The sequence below is a fragment of the Myxine glutinosa genome, chromosome 13 (assembly GCF_964187855.1).
Source record: "Myxine glutinosa chromosome 13, kmMyxGlut1.1, whole genome shotgun sequence".
NCBI classification, from domain to species: Eukaryota; Metazoa; Chordata; class Myxini; order Myxiniformes; family Myxinidae; genus Myxine; species Myxine glutinosa.
In genome coordinates this window covers 23,041,031-23,062,732 of record NC_136273.1, presented here as the reverse complement: position 1 = coordinate 23,062,732, position 21,702 = coordinate 23,041,031, and the positions used below count along the sequence as shown (strand labels likewise).

Below are 21,702 nucleotides of genomic sequence, written 5' to 3'. Positions count from 1 at the left end.
AATTGAAACTTCAATACCGAAAGGACGACAATACCGAAAGGACGACGTACTCATTCATGCAGCCGTGTTCAAAGCACCAGGTTTACAGTTTATAGTCGGGTCAGGAATCTAACCCAGACTAAACAGCTCGAGAGTGAGCACATACCTTCGAGATATCTTGTCAACCTACGCAACCACTCATTCCACCACTTGCCAACTAAAAGTGAGGCATTTCTTATCGCGTAACCGCCATACTTGATTATCTTGGGTTTGAAAGTTATTAAAACAAATGCGTTAAAAGTTTAATTGTTAATTTCCCATCACAACTGCCAATTTCATTTGCTGCTGGATTGCATCGTCAGAAGAACTTTTAAACATTGGCCTGATGTATGCTCAAGGCCTTTATCCTAAGGGTGATTTGTGGCTTTTTGAATTCCATAACAGATTTTGAGGGTTTCATTGTATAATACGAAAGTGTAGGTAAACTAACCATATATAGAATGTAAACGGCTCAAGGCCATTGTACAGTGTACACGTATCATGTGGAAAACCAAGAATGAATTGTTTCAATTCGGAAGCCAAGCAGGAGATAACACATGGTTGAAACTCTGCCATCATCCGAGTACAAATGTCTTGGTGCCAGGCTTGCATTCTTACGTGGCATTCGCTGTTACCCAAAACGAATTTGATGACTGTTACTCTTCCTGTGTTTCATACTCTTTCTGTGGTTGATGTTGCAGTCAGGTTCCCGGCGTGTGGGACTCTGCTGCTCGAACTGCCAAACAACAACAACGACACTCTGGCGCCGAAACGCCGAGGGAGAGCCAGTGTGCAACGCCTGTGGTCTCTATACAAAGCTGCACGGGGTGAGTAGTTAACGTGTGTGCGCGCGTGTACGTGCGAGCATGCACATGTGTGTACTGGCTTATCTCATGCCCATCAGCATGCATCTCACATGGTAGTAAAATGTCTTTGTCGGAGTACAAAGCATGGACTTGTATTTCTCCCACACCAAAGGTCCCAAGGCCACTGACCATGAAAAAGGATGGAATTCAGACCCGAAAGCGTAAACCCAAGAACCCGAACAAGTGCAAAACACCCACAGGTGAGACCTGCGTTTGAAACATAAAGTCTGGTAGACTTTCAGCAGAGTAAATATTATTTTGGTCCTTACTTTGGTACGCACTGTTTTCAGGTGTCGGAACGAGTTCGGTTAGCAGCAGCGGCTCGGCATCCTCAATACACGATGGGATGCCTCTCGTGAAAGTAGAACCGGCCACTGCACCTGGGTACCCTTGTTCACAACAGGTCAGGCTCCTGCGGAAATAGTCAAGAGGCCATCAGCAAGTCTGTGGCCTAAATATAAATAGAGATCATTCGCTTGAAATTACTGTAAAAAGTAAATTGTGTTGAAATTATTGCAGAAAATAGAAAAATCATGCGGTTTTGTTCATGCGGTCATGAGCTCTTAACACCAGGTCATGGACTCGCTGATCGCGTGCGGGGATTGATGTCGCATCTCAATGAAACGTGATGTTCGGCGAAGATGAGAATACAAAATGGCGGAATCTTTTACCCCCCACCTCCATTTCTCCCTCTAAGTGCCATACATGGTCCACTTCCCTTTCTCTTTCCTCTCACACCCCTCTACTGTCCCACCCTCCCTTCTCTCCACTCCCACACCATTTTCCCTTGTATCCCACCACCAAGCCCCCTACCTTTCCCTTCTTTTTCACAAATCAATTCTTTTCAAATTGATATCACCCTAACCCCACCACGTTTGCGTATATCGATAGTCCCGTAATGGGTACTAGCAGCTTGGTGATTATGCTTCTGGTAGTGTGTTGCTCTAATATGGTTTTTGTTCGTCTGTTTTTCTATCCGAGTAAAGGTCAAAGTTAATCATTCATGTCGATTTTGGAATATCTGAAGTAAAGGCAATTTTCCACAAATTAGGAAACGGTGACATTGTTTTTCGACTTCAAACTTTGGAGAAGAGCTTGTTTCTTTAAAAAAAAAAAAATCGAATCCATCAACATCTATTTTCAAGGCCCCGATTAATCCCACCATCTCGTGGGGTCAACTACACGAGTTTCCCCTTACACAAGGTGGGTTTAATTGGGGCTTTGAAAATAGATGTTGATGGATTCGATTTTTAATTTTAAAGAAACAAGCTCTTTCCCACACAAGGAAAGCCCAGACATCTCCACATTCTCGACAACCCAATGACAACACTCTTCCTTTACCCCTTTTAGTCATTAATTTTTTTCCCAACTAACTAAACATTCCCACTTGACCTGACATATACACAAAACAATCGGACATCTCCAACTTACCGCCATCTCAACTCAATTAAGCTGTCTACCATTCGTACCATACCCCTGTACCTCTCGATGCCCGTCGTTTCTAAGTACGCATCCAAATCCAGTTTAAACCTATAAACTGCCCCTACAGCTACAATTTCAGATTGTAACGGTTAAGTCGTGACGATCCCACACTTGCGTCACACTTTCCTGCGATGAATGCAAATTTCTCGATTTGAAACGAGTCTTTCATGCATCTCGGAAGAATCTGGATAGGATGGAATAAGTGAACGGAGCTTTACTTCTGTCCAGATTTTCCGTAGTGCCACCACTTTTGTATTCCTACTGTGCACAACACTCAGTGGCTGGAGAAAGCGTATTTGTTTCCCGGTGTTCTTCAAGCTCGGTCCCATCCACGCCATCTTTGGCTTCAGGTTTAGGACTCCGAGGAAAGGATCCCCTGCCCCGCACCCCCAACTCCAAAGCCCCTCCATCCATCCTCGAGTCAAAGAAATGAAGGGAAATTGGACGTTGCCCAGGATACTGACGTAAATATTGTGTGGGATTTTTTTTATGGCTACCATGAGTGATAGTTTGTGGGACAACTGACTTAACCCTAACTTAACTGCACTGGGTGATTTTAAGCTTTTCCTGACTGATCTTGGCTGTCGATGATCCGATGAACTTGAAAATTTGCACACACATGCATGATCACCTAATGAACGTGACGTTACAATTATTTTTCCATAATACGTTAATTTGTCTAATTATTGCCTAATTATGTTGTTCTATAATTATTCAGTATGTCTTAGATAACATGCTAAAACACTCAGAGGAAATAACAGGCCAATTAATTTACACCATCAGTGTCCTAACGCATGTAACCCGTATTCACATGCATGTTGTACATAAACATATGCAAAAATTGCAGTTTTTTTAGGACATGTGACACCTGCTAATTGTAATGTGACACCTGAATGGTAAGTCCGATTTGGACGTGTGGCATCAAAATGTGCACAAGACGCTAGAGAAAAAGGTCATGAGAGGAGAATTCGAAATCCCAAGCGGTTGCGAATTTTTTCCCGCAAAATGTCGAGGGAGATCGTGCAGCTATTGCTACAAACACGTCAATTGGACATGTCAGAAGCAAGTGGCGCTTTCTTTAAAATGGCCATGCACGAATCAATAAATCGATTAATCGTAATATCAAATCGAACACATCTGTATTCTTGTGTAGTGTATTTGAATAATGTTAGTAAGAAGATAAAAAAACCCAAACTCCCATTTGGCCCGCACTTTGGAGTTGGCTGGCATGCACGGGCGAATGCGAGGGCATTTTACGGTAAAGCCGTTGATCCATTTTTACCTCTGCCACCGAAGGTGGATGGAGGTTATGTTTTCACCCTGTCTGTCTGTCTGTTTGTCTGTCTGTGAACAAAATATCTCAAAAAGTTATTGATGGATTTGGACGAAACGTGATGGACTGGTTGCGTGTGTGAAAAGGACTAATTGATTCGACTTTGGTGAAGATCTGAATATGGATTTGGATACGATAATTATTTAATTTTTAAGTGATTCTTCACTATTGAGCGATTGGGCGAAAAGTGATAAATAACATGATATTTAAAAAAGTTATGGATGAGTTATGACTAAACTTGGTGGGCTAGTTGGTTAGGTGACAAGTACAAGCAGATTAGATTTTGGTTCAAGTCCGAATCCAGATCCGGCCTATCAGTGGATAGAAAACATAAACTGTTCAGCTTGGCAGAGGTATGCGTTTTACCGAGTGCTGTTCTAGTTGTTGACTATTTTTACCTTCACTTCCGCAAATGACATTGCTGGAGCACACCATCACATGACGTACGATGTGACTCGAAGGAAAATAGGAAAACAACAGGAAGTTTAAGAGTCTTGTCTTTACTTTTGCAAACTTAATTGCTCGTTTCTGCGCATATGTTTATTCTCTTCGTTGTGTTCTTCCTCTTCACAGGTGACAACGTCCGGATCTCCCTCATCTCATGCGCACACCCACGGTCTCGGCCTTGCGGCCTTGGGTGCCATGGGGTCCTTGAACCAGCCTGGGACGGGCGGCCGCTTGCACGACGATGGGGGTAACGACGTGATGCGGCAGAGTTTCTGGAGCACCATGACGATTGCTTGATCTCAGCAAGGGTCATCTTCTTGACTTTCCACCATCTTTTCCCCCTGGGATTCATGGGAGTAAAAGAAATAAAAACGGCTTCCCGTCTGCCCGCCCAACAACGCGAGCCCGAGTGGTCATCTTTGGCATCAACTGAGGATCGGCTGTTTCTCTTCTTAAATTTCCAACTTTTATTGTTTCAATACCAAAGTAACTGCGGAACAACAACATGGAATTGGAAACCATGCCGGAGCCTCTGTGGTGCGTGTGTCGTGCACAAGGTGTTTGGGCAAATCCAGGGAAGTCTTCAGGACATCATATGGTGTTATTGTTGTTGTTTTTAAACCACTTTTGAGTGCAATCCCTTTTTTGCTACCTAATGCAAGCAATTTTTGACAATCAGTGTGGACTTTGTAAATAGGTGTGGCGTGATATTGATACTAATGTGAGGTAGTTTTGTAAGTTTTTTTTTGTTTTTTTTAAAATAAATAGGCAACGACAGAACGTTTTATTTTTAATCCCAAAATCTGACCTGCATTCCAGATATTTGAAATCTGTCTTTGAGATATTAATCCAGTGGATTACAATGTGCCTTTTCTCTACAACTACCAAATACGCTTTCCCTTCGTAACTTTAGGGGGTTGCAGAGTGCCTTATAGTCAGTCGTACAAGGAGCCGCCAACGTTCTCTCGAGCTTTGCCTTACGATCTCCTCGAAACGCGGCCAAGGGGTGAAATATGCCTCCGGGAAGTGGTGCTGCAAACTCCCGAACTTGACATGGTGATGGGAGCTGAACAATTGCAGGCTTTTGGAATTTTCGTGGGAGGTTTTCAATGGAGCACGCCTCTGTGCTTACAGAATCGCACCTGCATGTGGAGTAACTGACTCTTTGCTCTCTTCCCGACTCCCTTACCCAGCCCTGCTCCAAATTCTTTCCACCCCATCCCCTCATTCAGCAGCCATTCTTCCTCCATTGCCCCCTCACCCCATTCAGCAATCATTCTTCCTCCCTTTCCAACCTTCTCCCTATTCAGCCGTCATTCTTCCTCCATTTCCCCCCTTTCTCCCATCTTGTTTCACAATCCTCACCCATATCTTCTATCAGTATAGTGATGTTATAGAGTCAAACCGACGGGTTTGATTGGAGCAAATGTTCACAATGAGGATTACATGCATTTTTTACCTGCGATGCTTCAAAGTAATATTTTAAGTTGCTACCTATCCATTCGCGGTTATTGTAGTCACTTTTTCATTGTTTAGCATGAGCTTTCAATGTACATATATATGTATATACAGTATTATATATGTATATATATATATGTTTGTGGCAAATCTTCAAAGATGTAAGCTACATGAAGTTTAAAATTTGAAGGTGGATTGTTTTGGATAAAAAAAGTTTTAATAAACAAAAGGAGTTACACAGGCATAGTAACTCTGTTTTATGAAGGCACGAGTCTTGTGGTTTCCTGCGAGCAAAAAGGAAAGATGTATTTAAATTAAAATGTGTTCATTGCTTTCCTATTACGGACATGTCCTTAATTTAAAAAAAAAGAAGATAATTTTTTAAAAAGATTTTAAAAAGTCTCTGGCACTTTCATCGAAGGCAATTGTCTCCATTCATAATGCATTAGAATTGTGGATTATTGCTCCATTATCGATCGGGTTATTCCCTTATTATGAGATCTGCTCTTCTCGAACCGGTCTCGTCTCCGCAAATCAAAGACGTGTATGTACGAGTAGTCGGACACCGGCGCTTGTTGTTCTTAAAATATTTAAAGATCAACAATTAACCCAGGGAGGTAATTAATTAATTTAATTAAATTATGAAATAATTAATAAAAATTAAATACTTGATTACCCAATTAATTATTTAATTGTGCACAGGTCATTCTCAAAGTAAGAGGTGGTTGTTACCACCATTGTGGTTGTGGAAAATTAATTGGCCAGTGGAAGTATTTTAAGGGAACTTTTCACGGTATGGTAAGAGGTGCTTCACAGTTCACCTGGACTTCTGTTTACGCTCGTAACCTCACTTACATGTTACATGTGTGATTACAACAAAATGACCCTTGGAATACTATTCAAGTATCCCCCATCTTTGATGACACAATCACCCAATCGGAGTGAAAGCTTTCTGTATGCCTTCAGTGAAGAATTATTCGGGACGTTTACGTAGCAAAAGTAGGACATCATTGTTCATTCCACTGTTCATCAAATACCTCTCCAGTCCTGCAAACCTCAAGGTGTTCTTTAATACAAATGTAACTGTCACCTGACTGTGCCACCAACTTTTATAAATATCAACAGGGGTGATTGCTTCCATTATGAGATACTAGGGCATTGCCCGTACTATATCTATATCTAAAATTATATCCCCCCCCTCTATTTACATGAAATGGTTTGGTCCAAAGCGAACGGCTTGCGAGTACGGTGACAATCCCCCCCCTCTATTTACATGCAATGGTTTGGTCCAAAGCGAACGGCTTCCGGAGTTTGGTAAAGAAATCGCCATCGCGTGCACAAACGCGCAGGAAAGCGAATGAATCGCAAATTCGGTTTTATTAGTTTTAAAACATAGTTTAACGCCAACATAGTTTGCAAACGTGAAATAAATGAATACGCTCTCAAATGTGCCATCCGAGGCAGAGTGTGTCCTCCACGTTCGGCACACGCGATCGTTCGCTGCTCTCTGATTGGTTGAATCGTTTTTTGGACATAGCTCGGTAAGTAATTGTCCGATTAATATGAAACCTTGAAAAGGCACATCCTCGGGTCCCCAGCAATATACCTGGCAAGTTTCAAGTATATCGGACCCGTGGTTGTCGAGAAACAGCGGTCACAGACAAACAGACGTACAAACGTACAGACGTACAAACGTACAGAGATTACTGGAATTATAGATAGATGTTTATCTTATATGTCTCACATGCCACCATTTTGATTTTAATCACGTGTTAATGTCGGAAACAGTCATGTTAATGTAGGAAGCACTAACGACCATGTATTCTGCAGCAGCAAGGACTATAACGACAATTTGTGGCACATTGCCTAGAAGGCAGTAATAACACAAGATGCTGATTAACCTGGGCGTGGTTTGACAAAGGGGCGTGGTTTGACAAAGGGGCGTGGTATGACAAAGGAGCGTGGTGAATTGGCATTCCACATCAGAGGGGAAGAGCCGATGAAAACAAACAAAATACCAACCACAGAGTGCATCTTGACAACCACAGAGGGCATCTTGACAACCACAGAGTGCATCTTGACAACCACAGAGTATGCTTTTTGCAAAGTGTCTGCACTGCCAAGGGAGCCACCAGGTATACTAGGATACCTTTACACGAGATCTTCAATGGTCGCCAGTGAATGCTATCAGACAGAACACCCAGCTTAACATTGCTCCAAATGACAGCGTACTCAATAAGGCAATGTTGTGATCAGCGAAGCACCAGCGCGAAGGTTTGGAGTTGAGGTGGGGATTGAAAACAGACAGGACACCTCAAATGCAGGTACACAACTTCTGAGCTATACCGCTAGCGATTTCATAAATACAGATGTAAATAGATGGTATTCATAGAATACTTACCCACGCAGTCTTGAGAAGGATTTGGTGAAAGCCAGCTCTTCTGTTTTTTAAGGTTTTTTTTCATTGATCCAATATGGCTGCCAGACCAGTGACCAATGACGTCACTTTTATCAAACTATATTTCCTATGGGTAGTTGATCAATTAGTTAAAATTTTGCATTGATCGGTTAAGCAGTTTCAGAGAAGAGGATTTTGCACGATGTTCGATAAGATCCCAATATAGCCGCCCAACCAAGTGACATATGGCATCATAAGTTTACACTTTGGCTCCAATTGGGTAAAGGATAAGGTGTGTGAAGTTTTGTGTTGATTGGAATGAGTTTCCTTTTTCTATCCAAGATGGCTGCCAGCCCACGTGACCTATGACATCATCATTTCACACTAAATGCAGCAATCGTGTTAGATGACATTTGGAAAGTTTTGCTTCGATAGCTTCAGCTGTTTCAGAGAAATATTTGTTAATTTTTTTCCTTTGATCCAATATGGCTTCCAGACCATGTGACATATGATTTTTTTTTGTATACAGAATCGAGGCTCGTGAAAGAGCTAACATTTATCACACAAACAAATCAAACAGACAAACAAAGTCTATAAAAAAGGGGAGCGGTAGACAAGATGGGGAGAGAAGGGGAAGCACACAAGCACAACATTTGAGAGCAGGGACATCGGGAGATCTGTGGGAGGGAGAGCGCTTGGGGGGAGGTGGCATGGAAAGGGGGGGGGGGGGGGGGAGTATAAAACACATGGACACTGCCAGGACTTCCAGGAAAGAAGTTGGTATTTCAAAAAAGTGGATCTGGGGTGAAATTAGTGGGGGTAGAAAAGATCAAGGTTTGGATGGGGGAAGATAAGAGACGGTGGTGACCTGCTGTTTTGAAGACCTGGAGGGAGGAGCGGGATTGAAGAGAGTGAGGGAGTTTGTTCCAGAGGCGGGAGAAAAGAGGAGTGAAGGTGAGTCGAGAGTCTTGATTTTGGCAGTTTAACCATAAGAGGGATGCTGGCAGATCTTGTGCGACCTGTCGGAGTACTTAGGGGACATGAGTTTGTTAGACTCCATGAGTTTGGGGGACTTCATTTATTCATGAAGACCATGGTATGCCCAAGGCTTGGGGAACATGTGTGTGAAGGTTTCCCTCGATCTGTCCATCCGTTCTGGAGAAGGTTTTTAAAGGTTTTTGATTATATCCAATATGGCTGCCAGACCATGTGACCTGTGATTTGTTCATTGGACACCTATATTCGGCAACGCTTGGAGATCATGTGCATGAAGTTTCACATCCATGTGATCAGTCGTTCTGGAGAAGACGGTTTAATAAGTTTTTTTATGTTCAATCCAACATGGCTTCTCTGAACTATGTGACCTATGATGTCATCACCTTAATTCTGTCGCCCAAATTATCTCTAGATGACACTCAACATTTTTCATACTAATGTGTGTGTGTGTGTGTGTGTGTGTGTGTATGGGGATGTGTGTGTGTGTGTGTGTGTGTGTATGGGGATGTGTGTGTGTGTGTGTGTGTGTGTGTGTGTGTGTGTGTGTGTGTGGGGATGTGTGTGTGTGTGTGTGTGTGTGTGTGTGTATGGGGATGTGTGTGTGTGTGTGTGTGTGTGTGTGTATGTGTGTGTGTGTGTGTGGGGGGGGATGTGTGTGTGTGTGTGTGTGGGGGGGGATGTGTGTGTGTGTGTGTGTGTGTGTGTGTGTGTGTGTGTATGGGGATGTGTGTGTGTGTGTGTGTGTATGGGGATATGTGTGTGTGTGTGTGTATGGGGATGTGTGTGTGTGTGTATGGGAATGTGTGTGTTTGTGTGTGTGTGTGTGGGGGGGGGGGGGGGGGATGTGTGTGTGTGTGTGTGTGTGTGTGGATGTGTGTGTGTGTGTGTGGGGATGTGTGTGTGTGTGTGTGTGTGTGTGTGTGTGTGTGTGGATGTGTGTGTGTGTGTGTGTATGGGATGTGTGTGTGTGTGTGTGTGTGTGTGTGTGTGTGTGTGTGTGTGTGTGTATGGGATGTGTGTGTGTGTGTGTGTGTGTGTGTGTGTGTGTATGGGATGTGTGTGTGTGTGTGTGTGTGTGTGTGTATGGGATGTGTGTGTGTGTGTGTGTGTGTGTGTGTGTGCATACATACATATACACATGGCCAAACAACTTTTGGCAAGTGTGGCTCGTGTGCTACACACCGCTGAGCACGAGTCGAGGGAGGCCTTCGTCCCTCAGTGGACTAAAATCGGATCATGTGATGATGATTATGATATCCATTACTATTACATCTTAACGGCCCATTATTCCCACCTTGTTATCTGTAGCGTCGGTCAGGGAACGTTTATTGGACTCAGCATTTCACGAACCGTTTGGGCTTTATGTTTGAATGAAGGTGATTTGGGTTGTAACTCATGAAACGCGTGGGACCTTTTTCGTCCACCAACTAATGCAAGCAAATGGGACTTCCCGAGTAATATCACCGCATTTAAACCACGATACAGTTAGTGATATATACTGCATATGCGAGCTTGGCCTCACCACGCGTCATTATGGAGGAAAGGGCTTATTTCAGCTGAGGATGACTGTACCTGACTTTCTGTTTTGTCATGATTTACACCAATCATAATAAAAACAATTATTTTGCACAAATTTATTTATAGTGTTTGTGATATTACATTTTTATAAGCAATTTAGGTTGAAAAAATATATATAATTTCAAGAAAGAACCCCTCAGCACATACATACGGGAGGGGTAGGTGCAGACTGGAAGTTTGGGACGATTACACCTCACCCCCACGTAATTCAAAACACCTCACCACCACGTAATTCAAAACACCTCACCACCACGTAATTCAAAACACCTCACCACCACGAAATTCAAAACACCTCACCACCACGTAATTCAAAACACCTCACCACCACGTAATTCAAAACACCTCACCACCACGTAATTCAAAACACCTCACCACCACGTAATTCAAAACACCTCACCACCACGTAATTCAAAACACCTCACCACCACATGATTCAAAACACATCACACCCACGTAATTTAAAATACATCACCCCCACGTGATTCAAAACACCTCACCCCCACGTAATTCAAAACACCTCACCACCACGTAATTCAAAACACCTCACCACCACGTAATTCAAAACACCTCACCACCACATGATTCAAAACACATCACACCCACGTAATTTAAAATACATCACCCCCATGTGATTCAAAACACCTCACCCCCACGTAATTCAAAACACATCACCACCACGTAATTTAAAATACATCACCCCCACGTGATTCAAAACACCTCACCACCACATAATTCAAAACACCTCACCACCACGTCATTTAAAATACATCACCCCCACGTGATTCAAAACATCTCACCACCACGTAATTTAAAATACATCACCCCCACGTGATTCAAAACACCTCACCCCCACGTAATTTAAAATACATCACCCCCACGTGATTCAAAACACATCACCACCACGTGATTCAAAACACATCACCCCCAGATGATTCAAAACACATCACCCCCACGTGATTCAAAACACCTCACCCCCACGTGATTCAAAACACATCACCCCCACGTGATTCAAAACACCTCACCCCCACGTAATTTAAAATACATCACCCCCACGTGATTCAAAACACCTCGCCCCCACGTAATTCAAAACATCTCACCACCACGTGATTCAAAACACCTCACCACCACATAATTCAAAACACCTCACCACCACGTGATTCAAAACACCTCGCCCCCACGTAATTCAAAACACCTCACCACCACGTGATTCAAAACACATCACCCCCACGTGATTCAAAACACCTCACCCCCACGTAATTCAAAACACCTCACCCCCACGTAATTCAAAACACCTCACCACCACATAATTCAAAACACCTCACCACCACGTGATTCAAAACACCTCACCCCCACGTAATTCAAAACACCTCACCACCACATAATTCAAAACACCTCACCACCACGTGATTCAAAACACCTCACCACCACATAATTCAAAACACATCACCCCCACGTAATTTAAAACACCTCACCACCACGTAATGTAAAACACCTCACCACCACGCAATTTAAAATACATCACCCCCACGTAATGTAAAACACCTCACCACCACGTAATTTAAAATACATCACCACCACGTAATGTAAAACACCTCACCACCACGTAATGTAAAACACCTCACCACCACGTAATTCAAAACACCTCACCCCCACGTAATTCAAAACACCTCACCACCACATAATTCAAAACACCTCACCACCACGTGATTCAAAACACCTCACCACCACGTGATTCAAAACACCTCACCACCACGTGATTCAAAACACATCACCACCACATAATTCAAAACACCTCACCACCACGTGATTCAAAACACCTCACCCCCACGTAATTCAAAACACCTCACCACCACATAATTCAAAACACCTCACCACCACGTGATTCAAAACACCTCACCACCACGTGATTCAAAACACATCACCCCCACGTAATGTAAAATACATCACCCCCACGTGATTCAAAACACCTCACCCCCACGTAATTCAAAACACCTCACCACCACATAATTCAAAACACCTCACCACCACGTGATTCAAAACACATCACCCCCACGTAATTTAAAACACCTCACCACCACGTAATGTAAAACACCGCACCACCACGTAATTTAAAATACATCACCCCCATTAATGTAAAATACATCACCCCCACGTAATTTAAAATACATCACCCCCACGTGATTCAAAACACCTCACCACCACGTAATTCAAAACACCTCACCACCACGTAATTCAAAACACCTCACCCCCACATAATTTAAAATACATCACCCCCACGTAATTCAAAACACCTCACCCCCACATAATTCAAAACACCTCACCACCACATAATTCAAAACACCTCACCACCACGTAATTTAAAATACATCACCCCCACGTATTTCAAAACACCTCACCACCACATAATTCAAAACACCTCACCACCACATAATTCAAAACACCTCACCACCACGTAATTTAAAATACATCACCCCCACGTAATTTAAAACACCTCACCCCCATGTAATTTAAAACACCTCACCCCCACGTAATTCAAAACACCTCACCACCACATAATTCAAAACACCTCACCCCCACGTAATTCAAAACACCTCACCACCACGTAATTTAAAACACCTCACCCCCACGTAATTTAAAACACCTCACCCCCACGTAATTTAAAACACCTCACCCCCACGTAATTCAAAACACCTCACCACCACATAATTCAAAACACCTCACCACCACGTCATTTAAAATACATCACCCCCACGTAATTCAAAACACCTCACCACCACATAATTCAAAACACCTCACCACCACGTCATTTAAAATACATCACCCCCACATAATTCAAAACACCTCACCACCACGTCATTTAAAACACCTCACCACCACGTAATTCAAAACACCTCACCACCACGTAATTTAAAATACATCACCCCCATGTAATTCAAAACACCTCACCACCATGTAATTCAAAACACCTCACCCCCACGTAATTTAAAACACCTCACCCCCACGTAATTCAAAACACCTCACCACCATGTAATTCAAAACACCTCACCCCCACGTAATTCAAAACACCTCACCACCACGTAATGTAAAATACATCACCACCACGTAATTTAAAACACCTCACCCCCACGTAATTTAAAACACCTCACCACCACGTAATTAAAAACACCTCACCACCACGTAATTTAAAACACCTCACCCCCACGCAATGCAAAACACCTCACCTCCATGTAATTCAAAACACCTCACCCCCACGTAATTTAAAATACATCACCCCCACGTGATTCAAAACATCTCACCACCACGTGATTCAAAACACATCACCCCCACGTGATTCAAAACACCTCACCCCCACGTAATTTAAAATACATCACCCCCACGTGATTCAAAACACCTCGCCCCCACGTAATTCAAAACATCTCACCACCACGTGATTCAAAACACCTCACCACCACATAATTCAAAACACCTCACCACCACGTGATTCAAAACACCTCGCCCCCACGTAATTCAAAACACCTCACCACCACGTGATTCAAAACACATCACCCCCACGTGATTCAAAACACCTCACCCCCACGTAATTCAAAACACCTCACCCCCACGTAATTCAAAACACCTCACCACCACATAATTCAAAACACCTCACCACCACGTGATTCAAAACACCTCACCCCCACGTAATTCAAAACACCTCACCACCACATAATTCAAAACACCTCACCACCACGTGATTCAAAACACCTCACCACCACATAATTCAAAACACATCACCCCCACGTAATTTAAAACACCTCACCACCACGTAATGTAAAACACCTCACCACCACGCAATTTAAAATACATCACCCCCACGTAATGTAAAACACCTCACCACCACGTAATTTAAAATACATCACCACCACGTAATGTAAAACACCTCACCACCACGTAATGTAAAACACCTCACCACCACGTAATTCAAAACACCTCACCCCCACGTAATTCAAAACACCTCACCACCACATAATTCAAAACACCTCACCACCACATGATTCAAAACACCTCACCACCACGTGATTCAAAACACCTCACCACCAGGTGATTCAAAACACATCACCACCACATAATTCAAAACACCTCACCACCACGTGATTCAAAACACCTCACCCCCACGTAATTCAAAACACCTCACCACCACATAATTCAAAACACCTCACCACCACGTGATTCAAAACACCTCACCACCACGTGATTCAAAACACATCACCCCCACGTAATGTAAAATACATCACCCCCACGTGATTCAAAACACCTCACCCCCACGTAATTCAAAACACCTCACCACCACATAATTCAAAACACCTCACCACCACGTGATTCAAAACACATCACCCCCACGTAATTTAAAACACCTCACCACCACGTAATGTAAAACACCGCACCACCACGTAATTTAAAATACATCACCCCCATTAATGTAAAATACATCACCCCCACGTAATTTAAAATACATCACCCCCACGTGATTCAAAACACCTCACCACCACGTAATTCAAAACACCTCACCACCACGTAATTCAAAACACCTCACCCCCACATAATTTAAAATACATCACCCCCACGTAATTCAAAACACCTCACCCCCACATAATTCAAAACACCTCATCACCACATAATTCAAAACACCTCACCACCACGTAATTTAAAATACATCACCCCCACGTATTTCAAAACACCTCACCACCACATAATTCAAAACACCTCACCACCACATAATTCAAAACACCTCACCACCACGTAATTTAAAATACATCACCCCCACGTAATTTAAAACACCTCACCCCCATGTAATTTAAAACACCTCACCCCCACGTAATTCAAAACACCTCACCACCACATAATTCAAAACACCTCACCCCCACGTAATTCAAAACACCTCACCACCACGTAATTTAAAACACCTCACCCCCACGTAATTCAAAACACCTCACCCCCACGTAATTTAAAACACCTCACCCCCACGTAATTCAAAACACCTCACCACCACATAATTCAAAACACCTCACCACCACGTCATTTAAAATACATCACCCCCACGTAATTCAAAACACCTCACCACCACATAATTCAAAACACCTCACCACCACGTCATTTAAAATACATCACCCCCACATAATTCAAAACACCTCACCACCACGTCATTTAAAACACCTCACCACCACGTAATTCAAAACACCTCACCACCACGTAATTTAAAATACATCACCCCCATGTAATTCAAAACACCTCACCACCATGTAATTCAAAACACCTCACCCCCACGTAATTTAAAACACCTCACCCCCACGTAATTCAAAACACCTCACCACCATGTAATTCAAAACACCTCACCCCCACGTAATTCAAAACACCTCACCACCACGTAATGTAAAATACATCACCACCACGTAATTTAAAACACCTCACCCCCACGTAATTTAAAACACCTCACCCCCACGTAATTAAAAACACCTCACCACCATGTAATTCAAAACACCTCACCCCCACGTAATTCAAAACACCTCACCACCACGTAATTTAAAACACCTCACCCCCACGCAATGCAAAACACCTCACCTCCATGTAATTCAAAACACCTCACCCCCACGTAATTCAAAACACCTCACCTCCATGTAATTCAAAACACTTCACCACCATGTAATTTAAAATACATCACCCCCACGTAATTCAAAACACATCACCACCACGTAATTTAAAACACCTCACCCCCACGTAATTTAAAACACCTCACCACAACATAATTCAAAACACCTCACCACCACATAATTCAAAACACCTCACCACCACGTAATTTAAAATACACCACCCCCACATAACTTAAAATACATCACCCCCACGTAATTCAAAACACCTCACCACCACGTAATTTAAAATACATCACCCCCACCTAATTCAAAACACCTCACCACCACGTAATTTAAAACACATCACCCCCACGTAATTTAAAACACCTCACCACCACATAATTCAAAACACCTCACCACCATATAATTTAAAATACATCACCCCCACCTAATTCAAAACACCTCACCACCACATAATTTAAAACACATCACCCCCACGTAATTTAAAACACCTCACCCCCACGTAATTCAAAACACCTCACCACCACGTAATTTAAAATACACCACCCCCACGTAACTTAAAATACATCACCCCCACGTAATTCAAAACACCTCACCACCACGTAATTTAAAATACATCACCACCACGTAATTTAAAATACATCACCCCCACGTAATTCAAAACACCTCACCACCACGTAATTTAAAACACATCACCCCCACGTAATTTAAAACACCTCACCACCACATAATTCAAAACAACTCACCACCACATAATTTAAAATACATCACCCCCACCTAATTCAAAACACCTCACCACCACGTAATTTAAAACACATCACCCCCACGTAATTTAAAACACCTCACCACCACATAATTCAAAACACCTCACCACCATATAATTTAAAATACATCACCCCCACCTAATTCAAAACACCTCACCACCACATAATTTAAAACACATCACCCCCACGTAATTTAAAACACCTCACCCCCACGTAATTCAAAACACCTCACCACCACGTAATTTAAAATACATCACCCCCACGTAATTTAAAATACATCACCCCCACGTAATTCAAAAACACACCACCACGTAATTTAAAACACATCACCCCCACGTAATTCAAAACACATCACCCCCACGTAATTCAAAACACCTCACCACCACGTAATTTAAAATACATCACCCCCACGTAATTCAAAACACCTCACCACCACGTAATTTAAAATACATCACCCCCACGTAATTCAAAACACCTCACCACCACGTAATTTAAAATACATCACCCCCACGTAATTTAAAATACATCACCCCCACGTAATTCAAAACACCTCACCACCACGTAATTTAAAATACATCACCCCCACGTAATTCAAAACACCTCACCACCACGTAATTTAAAATACATCACCGCCACGTAATTCAAAACACATCACCACCACGTAATTCAAAACACATCACCCCCACGTAATTCAAAACACATCACCACCACATAATTTAAAATACATCACCCCCACGTAATTCAAAACACATCACCACCACGTAATGTAAAATACATCAACCCCACGTAATTAAAAAAACATCACCACCACGTAATTTAAAATACATCACCCCCACGTAATTCAAAACACATCACCACCACGTAATTTAAAATACATCACCCCCACGTAATTCAAAACACATCACCACCACGTAATTTAAAATACATCACCCCCACGTAATTTAAAACACCTCACCACCATGTAATTTAAAATACATCACCCCCACGTAATTCAAAACACATCACCCCCACGTGATTCAAAACACCTCACCCCCACGTAATTCAAAACACCTCACCACCACGTGATTCAAAACACCTCACCCCCACGTAATTCAAAACACCTCACCACCACGTAATTTAAAATACATCACCCCCACGTGATTCAAAACACCTCACCACCACGTAATTTAAAATACATCACCCCCACGTGATTCAAAACACCTCACCACCACGTAATTTAAAATACATCACCCCCACGTGATTCAAAACACCTCACCCCCACGTAATTCAAAACACATCACCCCCACGTAATTGAAAATATATCACCCCCACGTGATTCAAAACACCTCACCCCCACGTAATTCAAAACACATCACCCCCACGTAATTCAAAACACATCACCCCCACGTAATTGAAAATACATCACCCCCACGTGATTCAAAACACCTCACCCCCACGTAATTCAAAACACATCACCCCCACGTAATTGAAAATACATCACCCCCACGTAATTCAAAACACCTCACCCCCACGTAATTCAAAACACCTCACCACCACATAATTCAAAACACCTCACCACCACGTGATTCAAAACACATCACCCCCACGTAATTTAAAACACCTCACCACCACGTAATGTAAAACACCTCACCACCACGTAATTTAAAATACATCACCCCCACGTAATGTAAAATACATCACCCCCACGTAATGTAAAACACCTCACCACCACGTAATGTAAAACACCTCACCACCACGTAATTTAAAATACATCACCCCCACGTAATGTAAAATACATCACCCCCACGTAATGTAAAATACATCACCCCCACGTAATGTAAAATACATCACCCCCACGTAATTCAAAACACCTCACCCCCACGTGATTCAAAACACATCACCCCCACGTAATTCAAAACACATCACCCCCACGTGATTCAAAACACCTCACCCCCACGTAATTCAAAACACCTCACCACCACATAATTCAAAACACATCACCCCCACGTGATTCAAAACACATCACCCCCACGTAATTCAAAACACCTCACCCCCACGTAATTCAAAACACCTCACCACCACATAATTCAAAACACCTCACCCCCACGTAATTTAAAATACATCACCCACATGTGATTCAAAACACATCACCCCCACGTAATTCAAAACACCTCACCCCCACGTAATTCAAAACACCTCACCACCACATAATTCAAAACACCTCACCACCACGTAATTTAAAATACATCACCCCCATGTAATTCAAAACACCTCACCACCACATAATTCAAAACACATCACCACCACATAATTCAAAACACCTCACCACCACGTAATTTAAAATACATCACCCCCACGTAATTCAAAACACCTCACCACCACATAATTCAAAACACATCACCACCACATAATTCAAAACACCTCACCACCACGTAATTTAAAATACATCACCCCCACGTAATTCAAAACACCTCACCACCACATAATTCAAAACACCTCACCACCACGTAATTTAAAATACATCACCCCCACGTAATTCAAAACACCTCACCACCACATAATTCAAAACACCTCACCACCACATAATTCAAAACACCTCACCACCATGTAATTTAAAATACATCACCCCCACGTAATTTAAAACACCTCACCCCCACGTAATTTAAAACACCTCACCCCCACGTAATTCAAAACACCTCACCCCCACGTAATTTAAAATACCTCACCCCCACGTAATTCAAAACACCTCACCACCACATAATTCAAAACACCTCACCACCACGTCATTTAAAATACATCACCCCCACGTAATTCAAAACACCTCACCACCACATAATTCAAAACACCTCACCACCACGTCATTTAAAATACATCACCCCCACATAATTCAAAACACCTCACCACCACGTCATTTAAAACACCTCACCACCACGTAATTCAAAACACCTCACCACCACGTAATTTAAAATACATCACCCCCACGTAATTCAAAACACCTCACCACCACATAATTTAAAATACATCACCACCACATAATTTAAAACACATAACCCCCACGTAATTTAAAACACCTCACCCCCACGTAATTCAAAACACCTCACCACCATGTAATTTAAAATACATCACCCCCACGTAATTTAAAATACATCACCCCCACGTAATTCAAAACACCTCACCACCACGTAATTCAAAACACCTCACCACGATGTAATTTAAAATACATCACCCCCACGTAATTAAAAATCCATCACCCCCACGTAATTCAAAACACCTCACCACCACGTAATTCAAAACACCTCACCACCACGTAATTTAAAATACATCACCCCCACGTAATTCAAAACACATCACCACCACGTAATTCAAAACACATCACCCCCACGTAATTCAAAACACATCACCACCACGTAATTTAAAATACATTCACCCACGTAATTCAAAACACATCACCACCACGTAATTTAAAATACATCACCCCCACGTAATTCAAAACACATCACCACCACGTAATTTAAAATACATCACCCCCATGTAATTCAAAACACATCACCACCACGTAATTTAAAATACATCACCCCCACGTAATTCAAAACACATCACCACCACGTAATGTAAAATACATCACCCCCACGTAATTCAAAACACATCACCACCACGTAATGTAAAATACATCACCCCCACGTAATTTAAAACACCTCACCACCACGTAATGTAAAATACATCACCCCCACGTAATTTAAAACACCTCACCACCATGTAATTTAAAATACATCACCCCCAGGTAATTTAAAACACCTCTCCACCACGTAATTCAAAACACCTCACCACCACGTAATTCAAAACACCTCACCACCATGTAATTCAAAACACCTCACTACCAAGTGATTCAAAACACCTCACCACCATGTAATTCAAAACACCTCACCACCACATAATTCAAAACACCTCACCACCACGTAATTCAAAACACCTCACCACCACATAATTCAAAACACCTCACCACCACGTAATTCAAAACACCTCACCACCACGTAATTCAAAACACCTCACCACCACGTGATTCAAAACCACCACCACGTTATTAAAAACACTTCACAACCACGAAATAATAAACACCTCACCACCACGAAATAATAAACACCTCACCACCACGTGATTCAAAACACCTCACCAACACAAAATAAAAACACCTCACCACCACGAAATAAAGAACACCTCACCACCACAAAATAAAAAACACCTCACCACCACGTGATTCAAAACACCTCACCACTGCGAAATAAAAAACACCTCACCACCACGAAATTCATAACTCCTCACAACCATGAATTAAAAAACACCTCACCACAGCGAAATTAAAAACACCTCACAACCACATGTTTCAAAACACCTCACCACAGCGAAATTAAAAACACCTCACCACCATGTGATCCAAAACACCTCACCACCACGTGATTCAAAACACGTCACCACCACAAAATAAAAACACCTCACCACCGCAAAAATAAAAACACCTCACAACCACAAAATAAAAAACACCTCACCACCACGTGATTCAAAACACCTTACCACCACAAAATAAAAAACACCTCACCACTGCGAAATTAAAAACGCCTCACCACCACAAAATTAAAAACACCTCACCACCACAAAATAAAAAACACCTCACCACCATGAAAATAAAAACACCTCACAACCACAAAATAAAAAACACCTCACCACCACGTGATGCAAAACACCTCACCACCACAAAATAAAA

General features: G+C 42.4%; 1 protein-coding gene across 1 annotated transcript in view; it reads left to right on the top strand.

Moving 5' to 3' along the window:
- The window catches only part of LOC137438700 (transcription factor GATA-4), a 33,931-nt gene extending 28,062 nt beyond the window's left edge, over window positions 1-5,869 (top strand). The window contains exons 3-6 of the mRNA XM_068133962.2: window positions 720-845; window positions 997-1,084; window positions 1,175-1,287; window positions 4,273-5,869. Coding sequence (XP_067990063.1) covers window positions 720-845; window positions 997-1,084; window positions 1,175-1,287; window positions 4,273-4,443 — 498 coding nt within the window. The 3' untranslated portion in view covers window positions 4,444-5,869. The remainder of the gene's footprint in view (window positions 1-719; window positions 846-996; window positions 1,085-1,174; window positions 1,288-4,272) is intronic.
- Window positions 5,870-21,702: the final 15,833 nt, after the last annotated feature.